Consider the following 17697-nt stretch of genomic DNA (forward strand, 5'->3'; position numbering starts at 1 on the left):
TGGGCTTGGATGCACCACAGGAAATGCAGTCTTCTGTGGTCACATCCGTGTAGTACCCCTTAACACGCACAGAGTGCAACCGATGTCACTTCCGGTGGTGCCACTCAACTTCCTGTGATGTCACTTCCAGTGACCTCACTTCCTGTTGGCTAGGCTAATGAGTCCACCCACTTCTTTTTTTTTTGGGACTTGGCCCCTGAGTGTTAGTGTTGCAAAGGGTGGTAAATGTGATACAGTGGTGTACAAAAACATGTTAAATTGCACAACTTTTGTTAATCTGCCAGTTAAAGTTAATAATAAAACAGATCATTATGCTTTGGGGCACATTGCCAAGGGCTCAAAGCATGGGTGTGTAGTGCTATATGCGAAATGCATTATTAGTTTTATTTCTTCCAAACAAGCCGTCCTTATTAACAAAGACACCACCACATCTATGTTTGACATAAACAGGGTGGCACACGCTCACAGGCTTTCTCTCTTCTCAACCAAAACGTTGGGCACTGGTGTGTAAGCACACATTTACATCTAGACACATCATGTACGAGGGCTACCCAAATTGCCTCTTGGACAAGTGAAGCAGAGTTGGAACTCAACACAAATATACTCAAACATGTTTTCTCAGTCCAGGGCCATTCATTAATAGTTTTGTGCAGCAAAACATAAAATGCCCAATCTTTGGCTCCAGGTCCCACGGCCATAGTGTCTGACTCAATTTGTCATTATGTAGTTCAGCCTTCTTCAGGACCACTTAACCAAGATCCTCATTGCGCCATCATGGGCCCAAAAATCGAGCTCTAACCACTTGTGGGGAGCCATGAAATGAGATGCAGACACACTGGACTCATGGGCTTTGGTTATAAGCATTTATTGAAACAAATGTAGGTTATAAAAATGCCTGACTGTCCCTATCCTAAGAGGTATTTCCCTATCTCAACCAGAACTAATAGGTCTGTCCATTGTCAAGATGTCCAAAGCAATACATCTCCTGTGTCAGTAATCCTATTTTGGGCCTCACACTGTAAAAACTGTAAGATGAAATAGGTATTATCTCTGAATTGCAGAAGTGCCCGAAAATTCCAATTCTACACAAAAGTTCAAATCCAACAGAACAGTTTCAAATAGACAATGTTCACTGTTCCAGGGAATGGCTCCCTTCCCCCCCAGATTCCTTGTACTATTAAGTAAAGATCAAAATAAAGAATAGTCAAGTTCCTCAGCAGCCAAAACAACCACTCCTTCCTCTTGGCGTGTTTCCAGTGCGCGGGGAAACAGCTCCATTCCCCACATTTTCTCTTCTCCTTTAATGCGATTCAAATTCTAAGGACATGCAACTTCCATGGGTTTCTTTTTACTTAAACACTATTTAGATGCATGTCTCAGACCTGCAGGTGACCTGGTATCTTTCCCTGTCATGCTCTTGTTTCAATTTTACATCCGTTCACAATCTCAAGGGCATGGGTCTTGCTTAAGATTCTCTTTTCCAGACTAACAGATCACACACTTCAGCTTCACCTGGTATACTCCCCTGCCAGGACTTTATGCTATGACTTTAACCTTTTAACCATTAAATTACTTTAGTCCATCTCTGGCTTGTCCACTCTCGTTTCATAAAGCTCTTTCCAATATTCACTTCCTTTTTCATCAAAGGGTTCTTTGCCTCTTTTTCGTGAGCACTTCTCTTTATGTTGCTTTCCCCTTTGAGATATGGGTTCAATAACATATTTGTAGTTTGGTTCACTCATATGTTAACTTCTTCATTAGCCTTCCTTTTTATCTCTTGCTCTATTCTCATGTTAATGTTAAAGGACATTTGTAAAGTGCACTATCACTACCGGAGTGGTCCTCTGGCACTCTGGCGGCTCTGAAAAGGGGAAAGGGAGGGTGAGTTAGTGGGCAGAAGCTGGAAAAGTGCAAGAGAGCAGTGATGTGCTGTTGCCAGCCTCAGCCCGGTGGGTCAGGGGTGTTTGCGGCCGGTAGTAGTGTACTGTTGTGTGAGTCTGTGCGTTTTTGTTTTGTAGTTGCAAAGTAGTGAAGTTTGTGTGGTTTGTTGTGCTGTAGGTTTGTGGTTGTTTGGTTTGGAGTTGAGAGGTGTATGCAGAGGGGGAAATTGTTAGTGGATTGGTTAGTTGCCATTTCTGTCTCGAACTGAGGTGCTAGGTTTGGGTAATCTCTCCAGAAGGGATGTGGCGGCATTTCTGCACCTCTCTCCTGATCTGGGCATGTCTGGTATTCAGTCCCTTTCACATCTGGTCTCCACTTCCATCAACTTCCTTCATAACCTTACCTGCCTTCCTTTTCCACTCATACGGCTAGTGTGCCTGCTAAAGTCCACAACTCAGTTTGAGTGTGGCGATTGCTAACATGTAGAAAACTTGATAACAGTGTGGTACCTGGTAGCAATTATGGGGCGTGTGAGGATGTTGGCTGGAATTGGCTGCGGTTGTTGATTCTGTTTTAATGGGTGTTGCTTGTGTTTATTTTACTTGGCGTTACTGGTCTAGTTGTGGTTGGAGTTTGTCGGTTCTGGGTTTGTCAGTGTCTTCTTAAGTTTAGTCATTCTTTTCCTTTCTGTTTGGGTTTTCATTTTGAGTCTGTGGTGTTGAAGAGCCAGGTTTTTAGTAGTTTCCTGAATTTTAGGTGATCGTTGGTGTTTATTTCTTTTGGGATGTTCCAGGTTTTTGCGGCTAAGTGGTAAAATGAGTTGGCTCCAAGTTTTTTCTTAAGGTATGGTTTTAGTTCCAGGCGGATTTCGTTGCATGACCTGAGGAGTCTTGTTGGCTTGTAGATTATTTTTTGTTGTTGTAGGAATTCTGCTCCTTGTCCACTGATTGCCCTGTGCGTTATGCACATTGTTTTGAAGGTGATGCAATGTTTTACTGGGAACCAGTGTAATGTTTTTAGGGCAGGAGAGATGTGGTCTCTTCTGGATAGTTTGAGTAGTCTGGCTGCTGCATTTTGGATCCGTTGTAGTTTCTTCAGAAGGTATTCTAGTATTCCGAGGTAGAGGCTGTTTGCATAGTCGATTCTTGGCATGATGAGGGCGACGATTGTGAGTGTTTTGTGCGTGAAGGAGAGGAAAGGTAGGACTCTTCTTGCCGTGTGGAGGAGGAAAAAGCATTTCTTGACTGTTGCATTTATTTGTGGTTCTAAGGTTAGGTAGGGTGTTGTCCATCAGGACTCCCAGATTTTGTACTACTTTAGATGGTGACAGTGCAGTTCCCTTGGCCACGGGATGGCAGTTTCGTTCTCTTGGTCTTTGGATATGATCATGATTTCTGTCTTTCCTGGGTTAATTTTCAGGTTGTTGGCATTCATCCAGTTGAAGACTTCTTTTAGACACTTGATTAGGGTTGAGTGATCGGCTTGAGTGTCTTTGATTTTGTAGATGATTTGAGTATCATCTGCGTAGTTGTAGCATGTCGTGTTGTATTTTTTGAGGATTCTGATAACTGGAGTCTGGTAGATGTTGAAGTACAGTGGTGATAGTGCGTATCCTTGTGGCACTCCACAGTCGTTAACTTGTGGGGTAGATTTGAAGGGTTTAATCCATACAGTGTCTGTTCTGTCTTCTAGGAATGATTTAGTCCATAGAAGTGCTGTGTCTGTTATGCCAATGTCATCTAGTCTTTTAGGTTAGGGTGTCAGGGCTAACTGTATTGAAGGCTGCTGAGAGGTCGAGCAGAATAAGGGCTGAGTTTGTGTTTGAGTCTGTTAGTTTTTAGGTCATCCCAGATGGATAGTAGTGCTGTTTCTGTTCCTCTTGCAGGTCTGAAACCGACTTGAGCTTGGTCTAGCAGGTGGTGTTTTTCTACGTGTTCTTTGGTTAGTTTGTCTACATAGGTTTCTAGGAGTTTTGCTGGGTAGGGAATGTTTGAAATCGGCCTGTAGTTCGAGAGGTCTTCTACGTCACCACTTGTGTTTTTTTAAAAGTGGTTTGATATTTGCTGATTTGAAGGTCCTTGATACAGTTCCTGTTGCTAGTGATAGATTTAGAAGGTTTCTGTAATATTCGGCTGGCGTTCCTTGTGCGAGGATTGATTTGTGGATGTTCGGGAGACAGGGATCCGTGGGTGATCCTGCTTTCTTGCTGTTTTACCAGCATGGCGAATGCCCCTGCTGATATTTCAGGAAAGTTTTGGAGTTTGTGCTGTGCTTCTGTGTTGGGTTCATTTGGTTGTGTGTTGTGGTTGGTTGGTCTGTTTTGTATGGTTTGTCGGATGTCATTGATTTTTTTTCTTGAAGTGGTCTGCCAGGTTGTTGCTTAGTTTCTCTGAGGGGGTTGGGTTGTTGTCGCAGCCTGTTGGGTTTCTCATCTCTTTAATGATGTTGAACATTTCTTTTTGTGCGTTGGTGGCATTGGTGATTCTGTCATCCTAATGCCTTCTCTTCGCCTTTTGAATTTCCTTCTTGTATGCGCGTATTCTTTCCTCCATTTCAGTTGCATCTTTTTGTTTTCTTTTTTCATGGAGCTTAGTAGTGAGGTGAACCATTTTGCCATTGCTCTTTTCTTTGATGGGGTGAACGGTTTTTCTGGGGCGATCTTGTCAATTGTATCTGCAATCCATTTGTGTAGTAGCTCCACTTTCCCGTCTGTCAGCTTGCTCTAGTTCTGTAGTTGAGGGTTTGGTCATCTCCAGTTGTTCGAATAGGTGGCTTTCTTTGACGTGTTTCCAGTTTCTTTTTGTGATGGTTGTGAGTTTAGGGGGTTGGATGTAGACTTGAGTTGGCGGAGTGATCACAAATGGGATGATGAGATGGTCGCTACACAGTATTTTTATCGGCTGTGCCATGGTGATGAGTTTTTCCTTGGCAAAGATTGCTTCAAGGCTGTGTCCTGCCGAGTGTGTTGCCCCTTTGACTAGTTGTCCAATCAGTGAGTTTAGGGAGTTGGCGCGACTGTCTTCAAACCAAATGTTGAAGTCCCCCAGGATGATTAGATGTTCGTGGTTGATGGCTATGTTGGGGATGGCTTCTATGAAGTTGTCGACGAAGGTTGCATCGTATGTCATAGGTCTGTACACCAGGATGAATGTGATGTTGGTTTTTCGGCTCGCCATTAGGTGTATAACCATGGTTTCACAGTTGATAATGTTGAGCGGTTCGTCTGTTTTTATTTTCAGGTGTTCTTGGCATTTGAAGTCGGTTGGAAGGCAGCTTTGGAGTGTGAATTTGTAGTTGTCGTCCAGCCATGTTTCTGTGATGAATAGGATGTCAATGCCGTTGTCATCAAGTACGTCGAAGATCTCTGTTGAGTGTTCTGACATGGATCTTGCGTTGATTAGATTGCAGTGGAGTTTAGAGGTGTAGTTTTGTTTGGTCTTTCTTGTTAGGGTAGTCTTCTGGTTGGTTTTGAGGTTTCCTTTCTGGTCGATCTCTTGTTGAGGTCTTGGTGCCGGAGTGTCAGTGTCGTCGAAGAGTTCTTCTAGGTTCTGTCGTGGATTTTTGTTTTCATCGGGTTTGTCTTCCAGGAGTGGTGGGTGTCGATTGGAAGTTGCTCTTGTTTTGGTGATGTATGGTGTTATTGCATCAATCGTGTTTTTGTTGTTTCTAGTGTTGTTCATCCTTCTTCTGTCTGGTTGCGTTTGGTTGTTTGATGTTGTTGGTTGTAGTGTTCTGTTGGTTTGTTCTGATGACTAGTTGTCGGCGAGGTATGGAGTTAAGTAGAGGGATTTGTCCCTTCTCCCAATGTTGGTTTGATTTGTGTTCCTGTCTGTGGGGGTGCGTTCTGTAGTTGTGGTTCTTTGTTGCTGTTACAGAGTGTGTGTGTTTTCTCTTTTTCTTTCCCTCGGTATGGGTCGTTTGCGCAGCATTTTAAGATTGAGAGTTGTTTTTTTTCTTTATTTGTTTGCTGATGTTTGCTTTGGTCTGGGTGTCTTGTGGTGTAGTACTGGATTGTCCTGTATCAGTTTGGGCTCTATCTGTAGTTGGTCTTTTTGGCCGGTGTTGCTGACTCATTCAGTCGCTGTCTTGCGATGGGTAGGTCGAGGGGTTAGTGGTTATATAGTTCGGTGTTATCAGTGGCTGTCCTTAGTGCCATTCTTCCTGGACACGGTTATCTGCGGTGAGCTAGCTATGTGGATTTAAGAATATCTACTATCTAAAAGGTGACTTTGAGGGCGCAGCTAGGACTCACTGTGTTATTTAATGAGGCGAGAGCCCCTAATCGTAGTCACTCCACAGTAATCCGTACTATGCAGTTTGGGAACAGAACCCCTGCTAAATGTGAGAGACCTGTATAGAGGGGGAGGTCTATGCCTAGCAGGTCAGATGAGTACAGTATTAAACACTGCTTAAATGTTGTCTAAGTTCAGGGTGGGAGCGTGCTGCTGTGGGCTTCCAAAGGGCCTCAGGGCTTGCAAATACTATTAAAAAAAAGCTTGCCACTAAAAGGGCAAACACTCACCGTGCTCCGATTGGGGGGGGGGGGGGCAAATACTGTAAGGAAAAAGAGTATAGCCAATGTGTGCTGTGACCGAGGCAACTAAAACGGGTTTTGTCCCCGTTTTATCTCATAGGACCAAAAGTATTCCTGGTACCAATGAGGGATTTGTTCAATCACATCTGCTACACCCCCGCATTAATTATAAGGAGGGGAGTATGATATGTGCATTCAAGTTGTGGATTGCGTTCAAGACAACACTAGTTACAAATAAAGAAGAATGACAAGAGACCGTGATGGGTTTTACTCATTTTATTGAATGTGTTTTTGTATAAATGATGAGGCATACTCCAGTTCATGAAAGGCAAGACAACTAATCTTGACTTTACATCCTGAGGAAGGTCTACAAAAGAAAGGGACATTATCAGTTCTAGGAGACCGAAACACGTGTCGACTATACAATCTGTTTGAAATTGTAGCAAACTATCCCACGACACCAGTAATAAAGACAAGGTCGGAATATGTTGCATAAGTACCTTAACGAGATATGTGTAATATAAAGTTTTGTTTACACATAAAAGAAGGAAAGCCATTGCTATTTTGTGAAAGTGTATGTGAATGAATGTTGGAGACTATTTGGGTATGAGCCTGATTATTTGTATTTTTGTCCAAAATAAATGTGTTTTTATGCTATGGATACACTAGTATTAGACCATGAATTATAGTGTAGGCATCCCCTTTTCTATAAAACATGGGTCAGAGCTTCCAGCGCCCAACTGTTGGTGGAGATGGTCTTCCACATGCTGAAGAAGTTCGCCAGCCGGCCTCGCACCGGGGTGCACGGGTGGGGCCCGATGTCACGGCCGGTTCAATCCTGCTTGGATGTCAAAGGGCCGCATTGGGGTCCCCGACGACGTCGTCCTCCGAAAGCTTTGGAACAGGCCCTGTTGGTTTCCTGGGCCAAGGAGCAGAGGGCTGGCGGTACAAAGAGTAGCTCCTGCCGGAACCTTTGGAAGATCCTTGGGACTTGCCTCCCGAGGGCCAAAAGGACGGCTGTCACTTTTGGAGTGCCCAAGGCACGTGCTGTGTCCATCTTGATGGCCTAAAGTGTCAGGATTCCATGGTACATTGCTAGGTTTCTATTCAATTCACACTTTAAAGACCCACTTAGAGTTTCACTTCAATGTACACGAGTAAAATACTTTAATAGGCGATGCAGGAGGGGAGATCAGTAGGTTGATTTAGTTTATCTAGTTTTGGTATGGAAGTGTAATTAGAAGCTGGGAGAAAGCGATTGAGTTAATGGAATTATTCCTTAACATGGCTTCAGGAAGTTCCGGTTTTCCCTGGGCAAGATGGAGACCTCGCAGCAGTGATTTTAGGAGTCCGATTGTGAGGTAGTTTGGAATTCCATTTGGGGTTCTAAACTGCCTTTCATTTGAGTTTTTCTAGAGTCAGGTCGCAGTTTCCATAGCTCTGTTTTATAAATTTTAAAATCTCTCTAGAAATTAAATATTAAGAAAAAGACTCTTTGAAAAGTCAAACTACAGAAATCTTCAGTAAAACCTGCATCATCTGTTGAAACAGAAGAGCGCACAGATGAAGCAAGCTAAGTTTCTATTCCAAAGTTAGTTACTTGATTTGTTTAGTTAGTGAAATATAGTTCTGAACGAGGAAAACATCAGCGTGAATTGCAGGCGACCGGACCGCAAGTGGGTAAAAGACAGCAAACAGGTTGTTTCAATGCACGCAGATGTATGAAGGAAGCTGACAAGTGACATTTCAACGAAGCCTTAACAGGAAAGTCTAAGCAACACAGGCAATAGTAGGAAATGCAGAATATTCTACAGACATGTGAGAAGAGGCATACATTCAAGCCAGTTAAGGATTCTAGGAAGGACTTGAAGCAGTGAACTCTCATTAAAGAAAGAGACTAAAGACTTTCTGAATTTCCTTTACAAAAAAAACGAAAGAAATGAGTTAAGCCTATCAGCATAGGTGCATAGGCAGCAGGTACTAGGGAAGGAGGGTGGCAAGGCATGAATACATTCATAGGAATCAGTTGATGTGTAGTAACCAGTATATCCTTGTCTTGTAGATAATCACAGACAGAGGCGTCCAATCCAGTTCCAGAGGGCGTCAGTTGGAGCCAGTGAAGATCTGCGTTTACTTTCTCCATTCCCCTTTCCCCCTGGGTTTGCCAGCTTGGTAGTTTTTGTCAGTTAAGAGACTTTTGGGCAGGCAAACTCAGGGGGCTGAGGGGGCGGGCGGGGGTTGGGGTTCTGGTGGGCCAACATCACTCCTGCAGGAAGTTTCAGACTGGACTTGACATATAGAGACTCATCTACAGCCTTCCCAAAGAGATTGTCTCCATCAAAGGGCATGCCCAAAACCCTCGTCTGAATGTCCTGACGAAGGCTGGTGGCCTTGGCCCAGCCACGACGAAGGCAAACAATGTTGCCCATCTGGCGGAACCCTGCATCGGCGATGGCCGTGGCCACCGTGATGGCGTGGTCTGACGCCACCTTGCCTTCCTTCCAATGCCTCCGACCTCTTATCGTCAGATAGAAAGTTCAGGATGGGAGCGATCTTGAACCACAGCTCTGTCGTATCGCGCTACGATGACAAGGGTGTTGGCAGCCTTGATGGTAGTGGCCGCAGAGTAGATAACCCGTCATCCCATGGCATCCGGCTTCTTCCCCTCGCTGTCCTGAGTACCTCTGTGCTCCCTATCGCCCCCCATCTTCGTGATTTGAGGGGACGGTTTCAGGGAGATGACTGGCATCTTCTCTGGGGTGTTCTCTGTGGACTGGAAAGAAGACTCCCTCCTGCTCGGGAGGGACATTCTTGCCTTTGATGGAAGTCTGGGCCTTCGTCGGGTGTACCTGGGCCTTCACCGTCATCCCAGATGCCCCAATCACCCTTGGCCTTCTCCGGCAGGTCGGTCATGGGCTTCTCCTTGAGTTTTCACGGAGCAAGGGCCTTGGCCTGTAACCACTCTTTCAGCCGCCTATGCAGATCCGTTAGCGTGCGAGCCGTCATTTCCTGGCAAAAAGCACAATCTTCCTCCTTGTGTGTTGGGTACAGGCAGTAAAGGCCCTGGGAAGATTTGTCGTCCAGGAAGACATTGCATAAGCTGCAGTCTGAACCAAGCTTGAAAGGGGGGGGGTTGAATCCCCCTCTTCCGACATGGTCCATGCGGTGCAGGCCTGAAAAATCTTCTGGAAGCCTCCACGAAGAAACTCGATGAAATCCGCCCTTGAGGGGCGCTGAAGAATCCAAAAAACAGGTCCCTGTTAATCGGAAGGATGATCGATGGAGCACAAGGCTCGATTGACCAAAAAAAAATAGAGTAAATCTCTTCCAAAAAGCGAAAAATGCAGTAAAAGCTCGAGAGCTAAGCACAAAGACTCCCTGGCTGTCAGAGGAGGGGCTTAGGTAGAGGGCAGTCATTGGTTGGGGGCAGTATGACCCAGACCTCAGTGATTGGTTGTTAGAAGAAAGAGTTCAGAAATTAAACTGAAACAGATTTTTCCTTTACCGAGTATTGCCAGCCTGACTGGGAATATTCATGAGCATGTGAATCCATGCCAGACCCCATGCCGGAGAAGCAAAATATAGTGCAGCATAGAATTCGGAAATGGCAGATCTTGGGTAAAGCAGAAGGGCAAAGGTGAGAACTAGACAAGGAGACAGTGACAATGTAAGGGAGTAGGTTGCTGTACTCTGTAAGTCCCCACCATTAGTCACTAACATGTCTGGTTGGGACCCATGCACTCAACCTAAAGATGGGACAGAAGGCAGCTGGAGACTGCTTCTACCACAAGTCTCCTGCCATAAAGAAAGTCTCAGCTTACCATAATTTGAACAGTGATATTATTGGACGAACTGTGCTAACACAATTTCCCAGATATCGAATTCATGGAACCACTGCCAATTTGCTCTCCATGACAGGAATGCATTAGTGTGGTGTCTTGGTACCTAGCATGCTATTCGCTCACAGGTACCCCATGTAAATGAGTGATCCACGGAAAGCTGCGACCAACCCCATTCAGCCACCTTGATTTTGGATGCCTTCCCTGATCATGGTAAGGTGGGGCCATGACTTTAAGCTTGTTAAACCCTACAGGGGTAAGGGGCTAGGAACTGGTTCGTTTACTCAATCCTTCCCTTATAGAGCTCCAGAAATTATTGGGTCCCTGGAGCTCTGTAGAGGTAAATTGAGAGGTTGTGGGCAAAGTGCATATGTCACTTGACATCAGGCGTTTAGGATGAGACTGGACAGCTGGTCGACAATAGCACTCAGGACCCCCAAGACAGTGCAGATTGAGATCAGCAATAGCCACAAAAGAATTGGCAGAAAACTACCCTTTGGCAGCAAACAAGGGCCTTTGCAAAGCCCTTCTGTCCTGGGGTGCTGCAACTGCAGAGGGCAGCCTCTTGAGTCAAACGTCAAGGGTCAGCAGAGTCCAACCAGGCAACCAGCATGAAGCAAAGTTAACCACAAAGTAGCTAGCCAGCAGACCGGTTGATTTCGGGACTCTTGAGCATCTGTGTGCCATCTTTTGTACCACCTTTGTCTGTCCAGACCTCACTCTTTAGATTGTATCCTGCCTTGAAAGTAGTAAGGGGTAGTCGTTAGCTCAGGTTTCAATGACCTTCGATCTAATAAACTGCACCTATGAAAGAATACTATTTATCAAGGTGGCCCAACCATGCTGGATGGTTTGCCAGAACTGCCTTCATTTATAAGATGCGTTTCTGCATATTGCCGGTTAGGAGATAGGTGGGCTGGCTAAGCTCCAGTAAGCACCCCAGAAGTCATGCACAAATTGCTAGTGCCAGAAATGTCAGTGTGCCCAACATTTTTTGTAGGTGGTATTGTTTCTCAGTTCTTAAATATCAAGCACTAGCAGAAGCAATTAGCAGGATTAAACCAAGCAGTAGCGGTTTAAACTTGGTTATGGTACATTTGAACAGATAAATTGTGCTTGTTAGGCAGATGTGAAATGAGAATATAGGTACTAACCATTCTTCCTTTTTGCATGTACCTTGGCCCTAACATGGCTCCATTTCCAGCACCCATTGGGCACATGTCGGCCGACTGTCAGGGAACCTGGTAACCCATCTGGTTTCTCTGAGCTTACTGGTTGCTCTTTGCATTCCCTTGCTTCGGTTCCCTTTTATCTGTGTTACCAGGCAACCCGGTAACCCATCCGTCTTCCCTGGGTTTACCTGTTGGTTCTCGCGTTCCTTTGCTCTGGGCTTTTGATCTTGCTGGCTCAGCGTGCGTTCCGTTAACCGCAGCGTTCTTGCCATGCTGCTTTCTTTGATGCGCGATTTATGCTGCCTTCTGTTCCAGAGCGGCAAACCTTCTGCACGCCGGTTTCTCTGTCCCATGCTTGGGCCCACTTCCACGCCTGCAGTTTTCTTCTCTGTCAGCTGTATCAGACACCGATTTAAGCTTCCCAGCATGATTACATATTTTCCAGCGGCTAGACCGTTGTGTTGGTTTAGCGGTCTTTGTCATCTTTATTGTTCCATTGCTCTTTCTCGACTCAGTTATTACAAGACTGTTCCTTGGATGACGTTAATGAAGTTGATACTGGCCCTCATTGGGAGTGATCATTACTGCTCCCTGCCTCTTCCTCGTCCCAGTTGTTGGCATACTGTTCTTTGGGGGATATTGGGGAGTATTAAAAGTAGACCTAGGAAGAGGTGGAGACAGTGTTACAATATGCCATTAAGGCATGTGGAATGGAGGAAACATACCTAGCAGGGAATGTAGGACCTGTAACTGTCCCCAATGATGTCAGTAATTTCCCTGAGGGTTACCTCTCCCCCCGCACCCCAGTAGTCCTCCTTCATATAGCCACTCCCGGGTCAGGAAGCTACTGGCCACATAGGGGGAGGTTATATCAGAAAGGAGTGATGACATCATTAGATTAATCGCACAGTTCACAATCTTTCAGCACAGCAACAGCTGCAGATAACACCCAAATCCATAAGCTATGAAATTGGTGTTTTGGCTCCTGAGGTCAGAGTGCGGCCATTTATGCTTGCTGTTGTGATGTATCGACACTCTGCTTGAGGCAAGAAAACTATACACAAGCCACTGCTACTTTAATAAATGGAAGCAGTTTGTCAGCTGGTGCTCAAAGAGACATAGCCCTACCTACTTCATCTCGTTTACTCTGGCTTAGTTTACAATTTGCTTAAGGTACACTTAACTGCTCTAGCAGCTTACAACACCTTGCGAAAATATTTATAATGATGCAAGTTCCAGTGGTCAAGGCATTTACCCGTCAGTTGCTCAACCCCCACCTGGCTGGGATCTTAATAGTGCAACAAAGATTAATGTGGTGATCTTTTGCACCAGTGCATAAAGCACCCTTAAAGAGATGTACTTAAAAAGTAGCCTTCCGCATTGCTAGAACTTCTATCGGACGGGTGAGCAAACTGCATGCTCACAGTAATGAAACCATGCAGTGTTCTGGGCCCTCGGGTCTTTTCTCCCGTCCCTCAAGGGCAAGGTGGTGAGGATATTAACCGACAACACCACCACGAGGTTCTACATTCGGAAGCAGGGCGGAACCAGATCCCCTGCCCTATCCAAGGAAGCCCAGGATCTGTGGCATTGGGCCTTTGCCCAAGGGATGTTTCTGGTGCCGTTTCATCTGGTAGGGATAAAAAACACCATTGCCGACTCACTCAGCAGAGAGCTGCGCTCGTGCCACGAGTGGGAACTACGCCAGGATCAAGTGGATCGACTCTTTCAGTGATGGGGCAAACCCCAGATCGACCTGTTCGCGACGGCGACGAACTCCAAATGCCAGAGGTTCGCCAGCAGGTTTCCCCGTGCCAAAGGGGCATGGGCGATGCCTTCTCGTTCCCCTGGAACGGCCTGTTCCTATATGCGTTCCCTCCATTGCCGTTGCTGCTCCGACTCATCAACCAGCTCAAGAGGTTCTGGTGCAAGATGATCCTCGTCGCACCGGCGTGGCTGAGGCAGATCTGGTTCCCGGACCTTCTGGACTCGTCAGCGTCCCCACCGGTCAAGCTGCCAATGGACGCAGATCTTCTTTCCAGAGAAGGAGGCGCCATCCTTCATAACGACCCGGGGTCACTGAACTTGCAGGCCTGGCTCCTGCAGCACTAGAGTTTGGAGGGTACGATATCCCGGCTGACTGCAGAGAGGTTCTTGCAAAGGCCAGGGCGTCCTCAACTCTTAAGTGCTACGGACATAAGTGGAAGAGGTTCTCTGTCTGGTGCCGTGCACAGAAGATCAACCCTCCTCAAGTGCTACCATACCTATTGTCGCTGGCCAAGGCTGGACTAGCTCACGCCTCCATCAAGATACATCTGGCAGCGATCTCCCGATACACCAGAACTACAGGACGGCTGGTGAAGGAATTTATGAAAGGACTGTTCCGATAGTTCCCGCCGGTGAAGGCTCCAGCCCCGGCGTGGGAGCTCAACGTGTTGCTGACCAGGCTCATGGGGCCGCCATTCGAGCCTTTGCATTCGGCTCCTTTGAAGTTCCTGTCATCGAAGACAACATTCCTGGTGGCCATCACCTCAGCACGACGCGTGGGAGAGATTCAGGCCCTATCCTGCAAGCCCCCATCCTTGACTTTTCACGATACGAGGGTGGTGCTGAGGACGCACCCCTCCTTCATGCCCAAGGTGCCGCCGGACTTCCATCATAACGAGCCCTTGGTGTTACCAGTTTTCTTCCCGTCGCCTTTGTCGCCGGCCGAGAGGACTTTGCACTCGCTGGATGTAGCTAGAGCACTGAAGTTCTATGTGGACCGAACAAAGAGTTTTCGGAAGACATCACAGCTGTTCGTGAACTTTGGACCTGTGAACCAGGGGAAGGCTTCCATTTCCAGATGGCTCTCCGGCTGCATCATGCACTGTCACCGGTTCGCAAACCGACCGCTGCCCGGCCATCCGAGAGCCCATTCGGACAGAGCGATCGCTGCTACTACGGCGTTCTTGTCTGGTGTGCCTCTGCTGGACATTTGCTGGGCTGCTACGTGGAGGTCGACGCACACCTTCACGAGATTCTACTGCGTCGACCGGGATTCCAGGGAGGAGTCCAGAGTCGGCCAAGCAGTGCTGCGCAACCTATTCGCCTGAAGGTGGGCCTGGTGGGGAGGTACAAGTTGCTTAATGTTGAGTTTATGTAATGCTTAATGTTGAGCCTTTTGCCACCTCCCGTGGTTGTGCATGTGTGTACTGCTATATATTCTTATATTCATGAGCATGTGAATCCATGTCAGACCTCATGCTGGAGAAGGAACAAGTTACTTACCTGTAACTGTTCTCCAGCATGGGTCTGATATGGATTCACATGCAAACCCTCCCTCCTACCTCTCTGCGGCTCTTCACTTGGTCATACTGCCACTTTACATGCTAGCAAATCTGAAGATGGCTGCCAGAGGCGGGGCTTAGGGAGAGGGCAGTCATTGGCAGTCATTGGCTGGGGGAAGTATGACCCAGAGACCTGTGATTGGTTACTACTAAGAAAGACAGATCAGAAACTAAACTGATGTTGATTTTTTTCTTTACCGAGGAGTCCCAGCCTGACGACGGGGAATATTCATGAGCATGTGAATCCATGCCAGACCCATGCTGGAGAACAACAGTTACAGGTAAGTAACTTGTTCCTTCAGTGTTCATCGCCCATGCACGAATGTAACCCACAACTGAGCAGTTATTTACTTTTTTCAACTTTTGTGGCTTTTGATTGTGCTCACTTACAAATAGTCCTTTGTACTGTACATACGTTGAATAAGCAATCCTGAGGAAGGCCATTGATCTAGTCCATGAGTGCAGCCTACACATGTAGGCTCTGCACGGGAGTTGCTAAAAAGATGCATTTCTTCTATTATTCGAACAAACTGAATACTTTGGTGGGGACCTCGGAGAGGGGGTGGTGACACACCTGTGACCATAGTAGTGCCTTGAAGTGTGTTGTGCTTTAGTTTGTATATTTATATGCATCCTGTCGCAGATTACTACATGTTTTATCTTGTGTGGCATTATAGTATCCAATTCTACAATGTTCTCACACCCATGCAAACTCCAGCACCACCTTGACGTGAAAATAGTCCTAGCAAAAACTGATGTGTCCTCCATCGCAGCTAGCTTAATGTTCTTCCCATTGATATGCAGAAGGACAGTGCCTATATAAGCTTGAATCTTCTATGGACACAGTAGGAATCAGTCTTCCATGTTAACTGAGCGTTCCCTTTCCTTCCTTCATCCTCTACACCACTGGTCTCTAGCCCAATTTTCACTTTAAAGGTTGTTCTATCTGTGACCACTTGTAACCAGAAAGTAAAGGCATTAATGCTCTGTTGTGAATTTGGTCTAAGTGATTCTATTGTGAAAAGCTATACTTCACTACACTGCGTAAACCTAGCACTTTGAACATTGTCTTTCTGTGTCAAAATACTGATGCCCATGTCGCGCTATTATTTTTTCCCATCTTTCCTTCTACAGTCAGATTTCTTTTTGCCAAAGCAGAGGAAGTTACGGAGCCGGCACATGCGAAAGCCTCTAGTAGTGCAGGTGAGACTGACACTGAATTCTGCTTATTTTCATGTAAGGTTGCCATGTAAGGGATCAGGCCTGTCATGTCTTCACATTTTAATTCTGGTTACAATAACTACCCCAGGGAAGATTACAAAGGTGATGTTGTTCAAATGAAAGAAAATAAGCAGTCGCCTTCTTTACATTGTCTATTTTTGTATGTATACCTAAAATAAACGCCTGGCTTTTAAGGGAGTTTGAGCATCCATGTGTGTTAGCAAATTAATTGCGCCCATGCCCAAGCCGAGGCGCAAACACATTTTTCTTTTAATGTACCCCATTACATCTCAAGTGAGACCTTCATTCGCTGTTAGGAGTGTTTTTGTAATTGTGCCTTAGTCCTTAGACCATATTCTTTCAGCATAATTATTTGCAGTCACTTTTTTGGAAAGTGCTTGGAATCTACGCAAAGTTTTACCCAGTGACTTCTCCATAGTTGATAAAAGAATTAACTGTGTCCGTATGTGTGTGACTTGAATGTCTTTCTTTTGTGGTTGAACTCTTTCACAGTGCCACTGTTTCATTGTGGTTTTGTACCAGCCCATTCAAGCCCCAATGCCTCAAATAGGAAAATGGGACACTCCCCTCAAAGGCTGCTGTGTGCTTCACTAAGAGTTACAGGTAATTGCAGAGTGGTGTAAGGAGCAGAAGATTTTTGACCTCATGAAGCCTTATGCCCAGCAAGCATTGTTGTCAGGAATAAGGGTAGGAGTGGAGGGCCAGGACCCTAGGAGGTGGCCACGATTGAAATAATAAGAGTTTGTGAATAAAACTACACTTCCCAGCAGCACCTGGGAGGAGTCTGTAGTCAGCCGCCGTGCGCGCGTGTGGCCAGCTGATGGTGATTAGGGACTGCTTATTAAGGGTGCACGGCAGGTGTGGCTTATTTTTGTGTGTGCGCGGATGTGCTGCAGGCGGAACAAAGGAGATTCACGGACCGCATTAGGAGCGGCGGCGGCGCAGCAGAAAACCCTGGATAGAGTTGCAACAGGAGAAGAATGGTGTAAGGCTGCTGCTGTTACGAGCCTCACGATACGGCATCCGGGAGGGCTACCAAGCCTCCCGGACATAAGATAAGTAAAGGATGTTGGTGTGAGCGCCCAAGCGGGCAGCTGGTGCACAGGGAGGGGCCAGGTTCAACGAAAGCATGATTACGGCCGTGTAACGAACACAAGTGCATGGCGGCTGTTCTGATTAGTCGCTAGTATTGTGTAACCACGTTTGCTGATGGGACACTATATGCCTGAACTTTCTTCTCAGGGTTTGGGCAGATAACGTGGTAATAGTGGCATTTGAGTGCTCTGGTTTAGAAAAGACATTGGAGCTGGAGCAAGGAAGGAACAAAACGCTTACATGCTATGTTCTTTGTCCATGTCATGATCCATGTTTATAAGTGTTGCTTACGCCTGCCCTTGGGGCCATGTGTTATGTTTCTTCACAGTGGGATCAATCCCAATTGTATGTTCCATCATGCTTGCTATATATGTTGTTGCTATTAGGAAATGAATGTGGTACATGTATCAAGGTGTATTACTAAAGGGTTTCAAGAAGTGCACAAGTACATGTCAGAGGCAGCGTTACTCCCTGATGGTATTACACGATTTCAGGGAGTGTAGGGCGTGTTCCTGTTACGTTCCCTGTCCTATCCAAATTAGCTTTTCCCTAATCCTCTATCCGGTGTTCCTAACTTCCCCACCCTGTCCACAACCTCTCCCTAA

At 46.2% G+C, this 17697-nt stretch overlaps 1 protein-coding gene across 2 annotated transcripts in view; it reads left to right on the plus strand.

The window, feature by feature from the left end:
• Positions 1 to 17697, plus strand: part of CRAMP1 (cramped chromatin regulator homolog 1) — a 1760184-nt gene that overhangs the window by 1032683 nt on the left and 709804 nt on the right. For both annotated transcript variants that reach the window (XM_069646975.1, XM_069646973.1), the window contains exon 13: positions 15890 to 15958. In XM_069646975.1, coding sequence (XP_069503076.1) covers positions 15890 to 15958 — 69 coding nt within the window. The remainder of the gene's footprint in view (positions 1 to 15889; positions 15959 to 17697) is intronic.

Source organism: Ambystoma mexicanum, chromosome 2q, assembly GCF_040938575.1.
Source record: "Ambystoma mexicanum isolate Mex_15411 chromosome 2q, UKY_AmexF1_1, whole genome shotgun sequence".
NCBI classification, from domain to species: Eukaryota; Metazoa; Chordata; class Amphibia; order Caudata; family Ambystomatidae; genus Ambystoma; species Ambystoma mexicanum.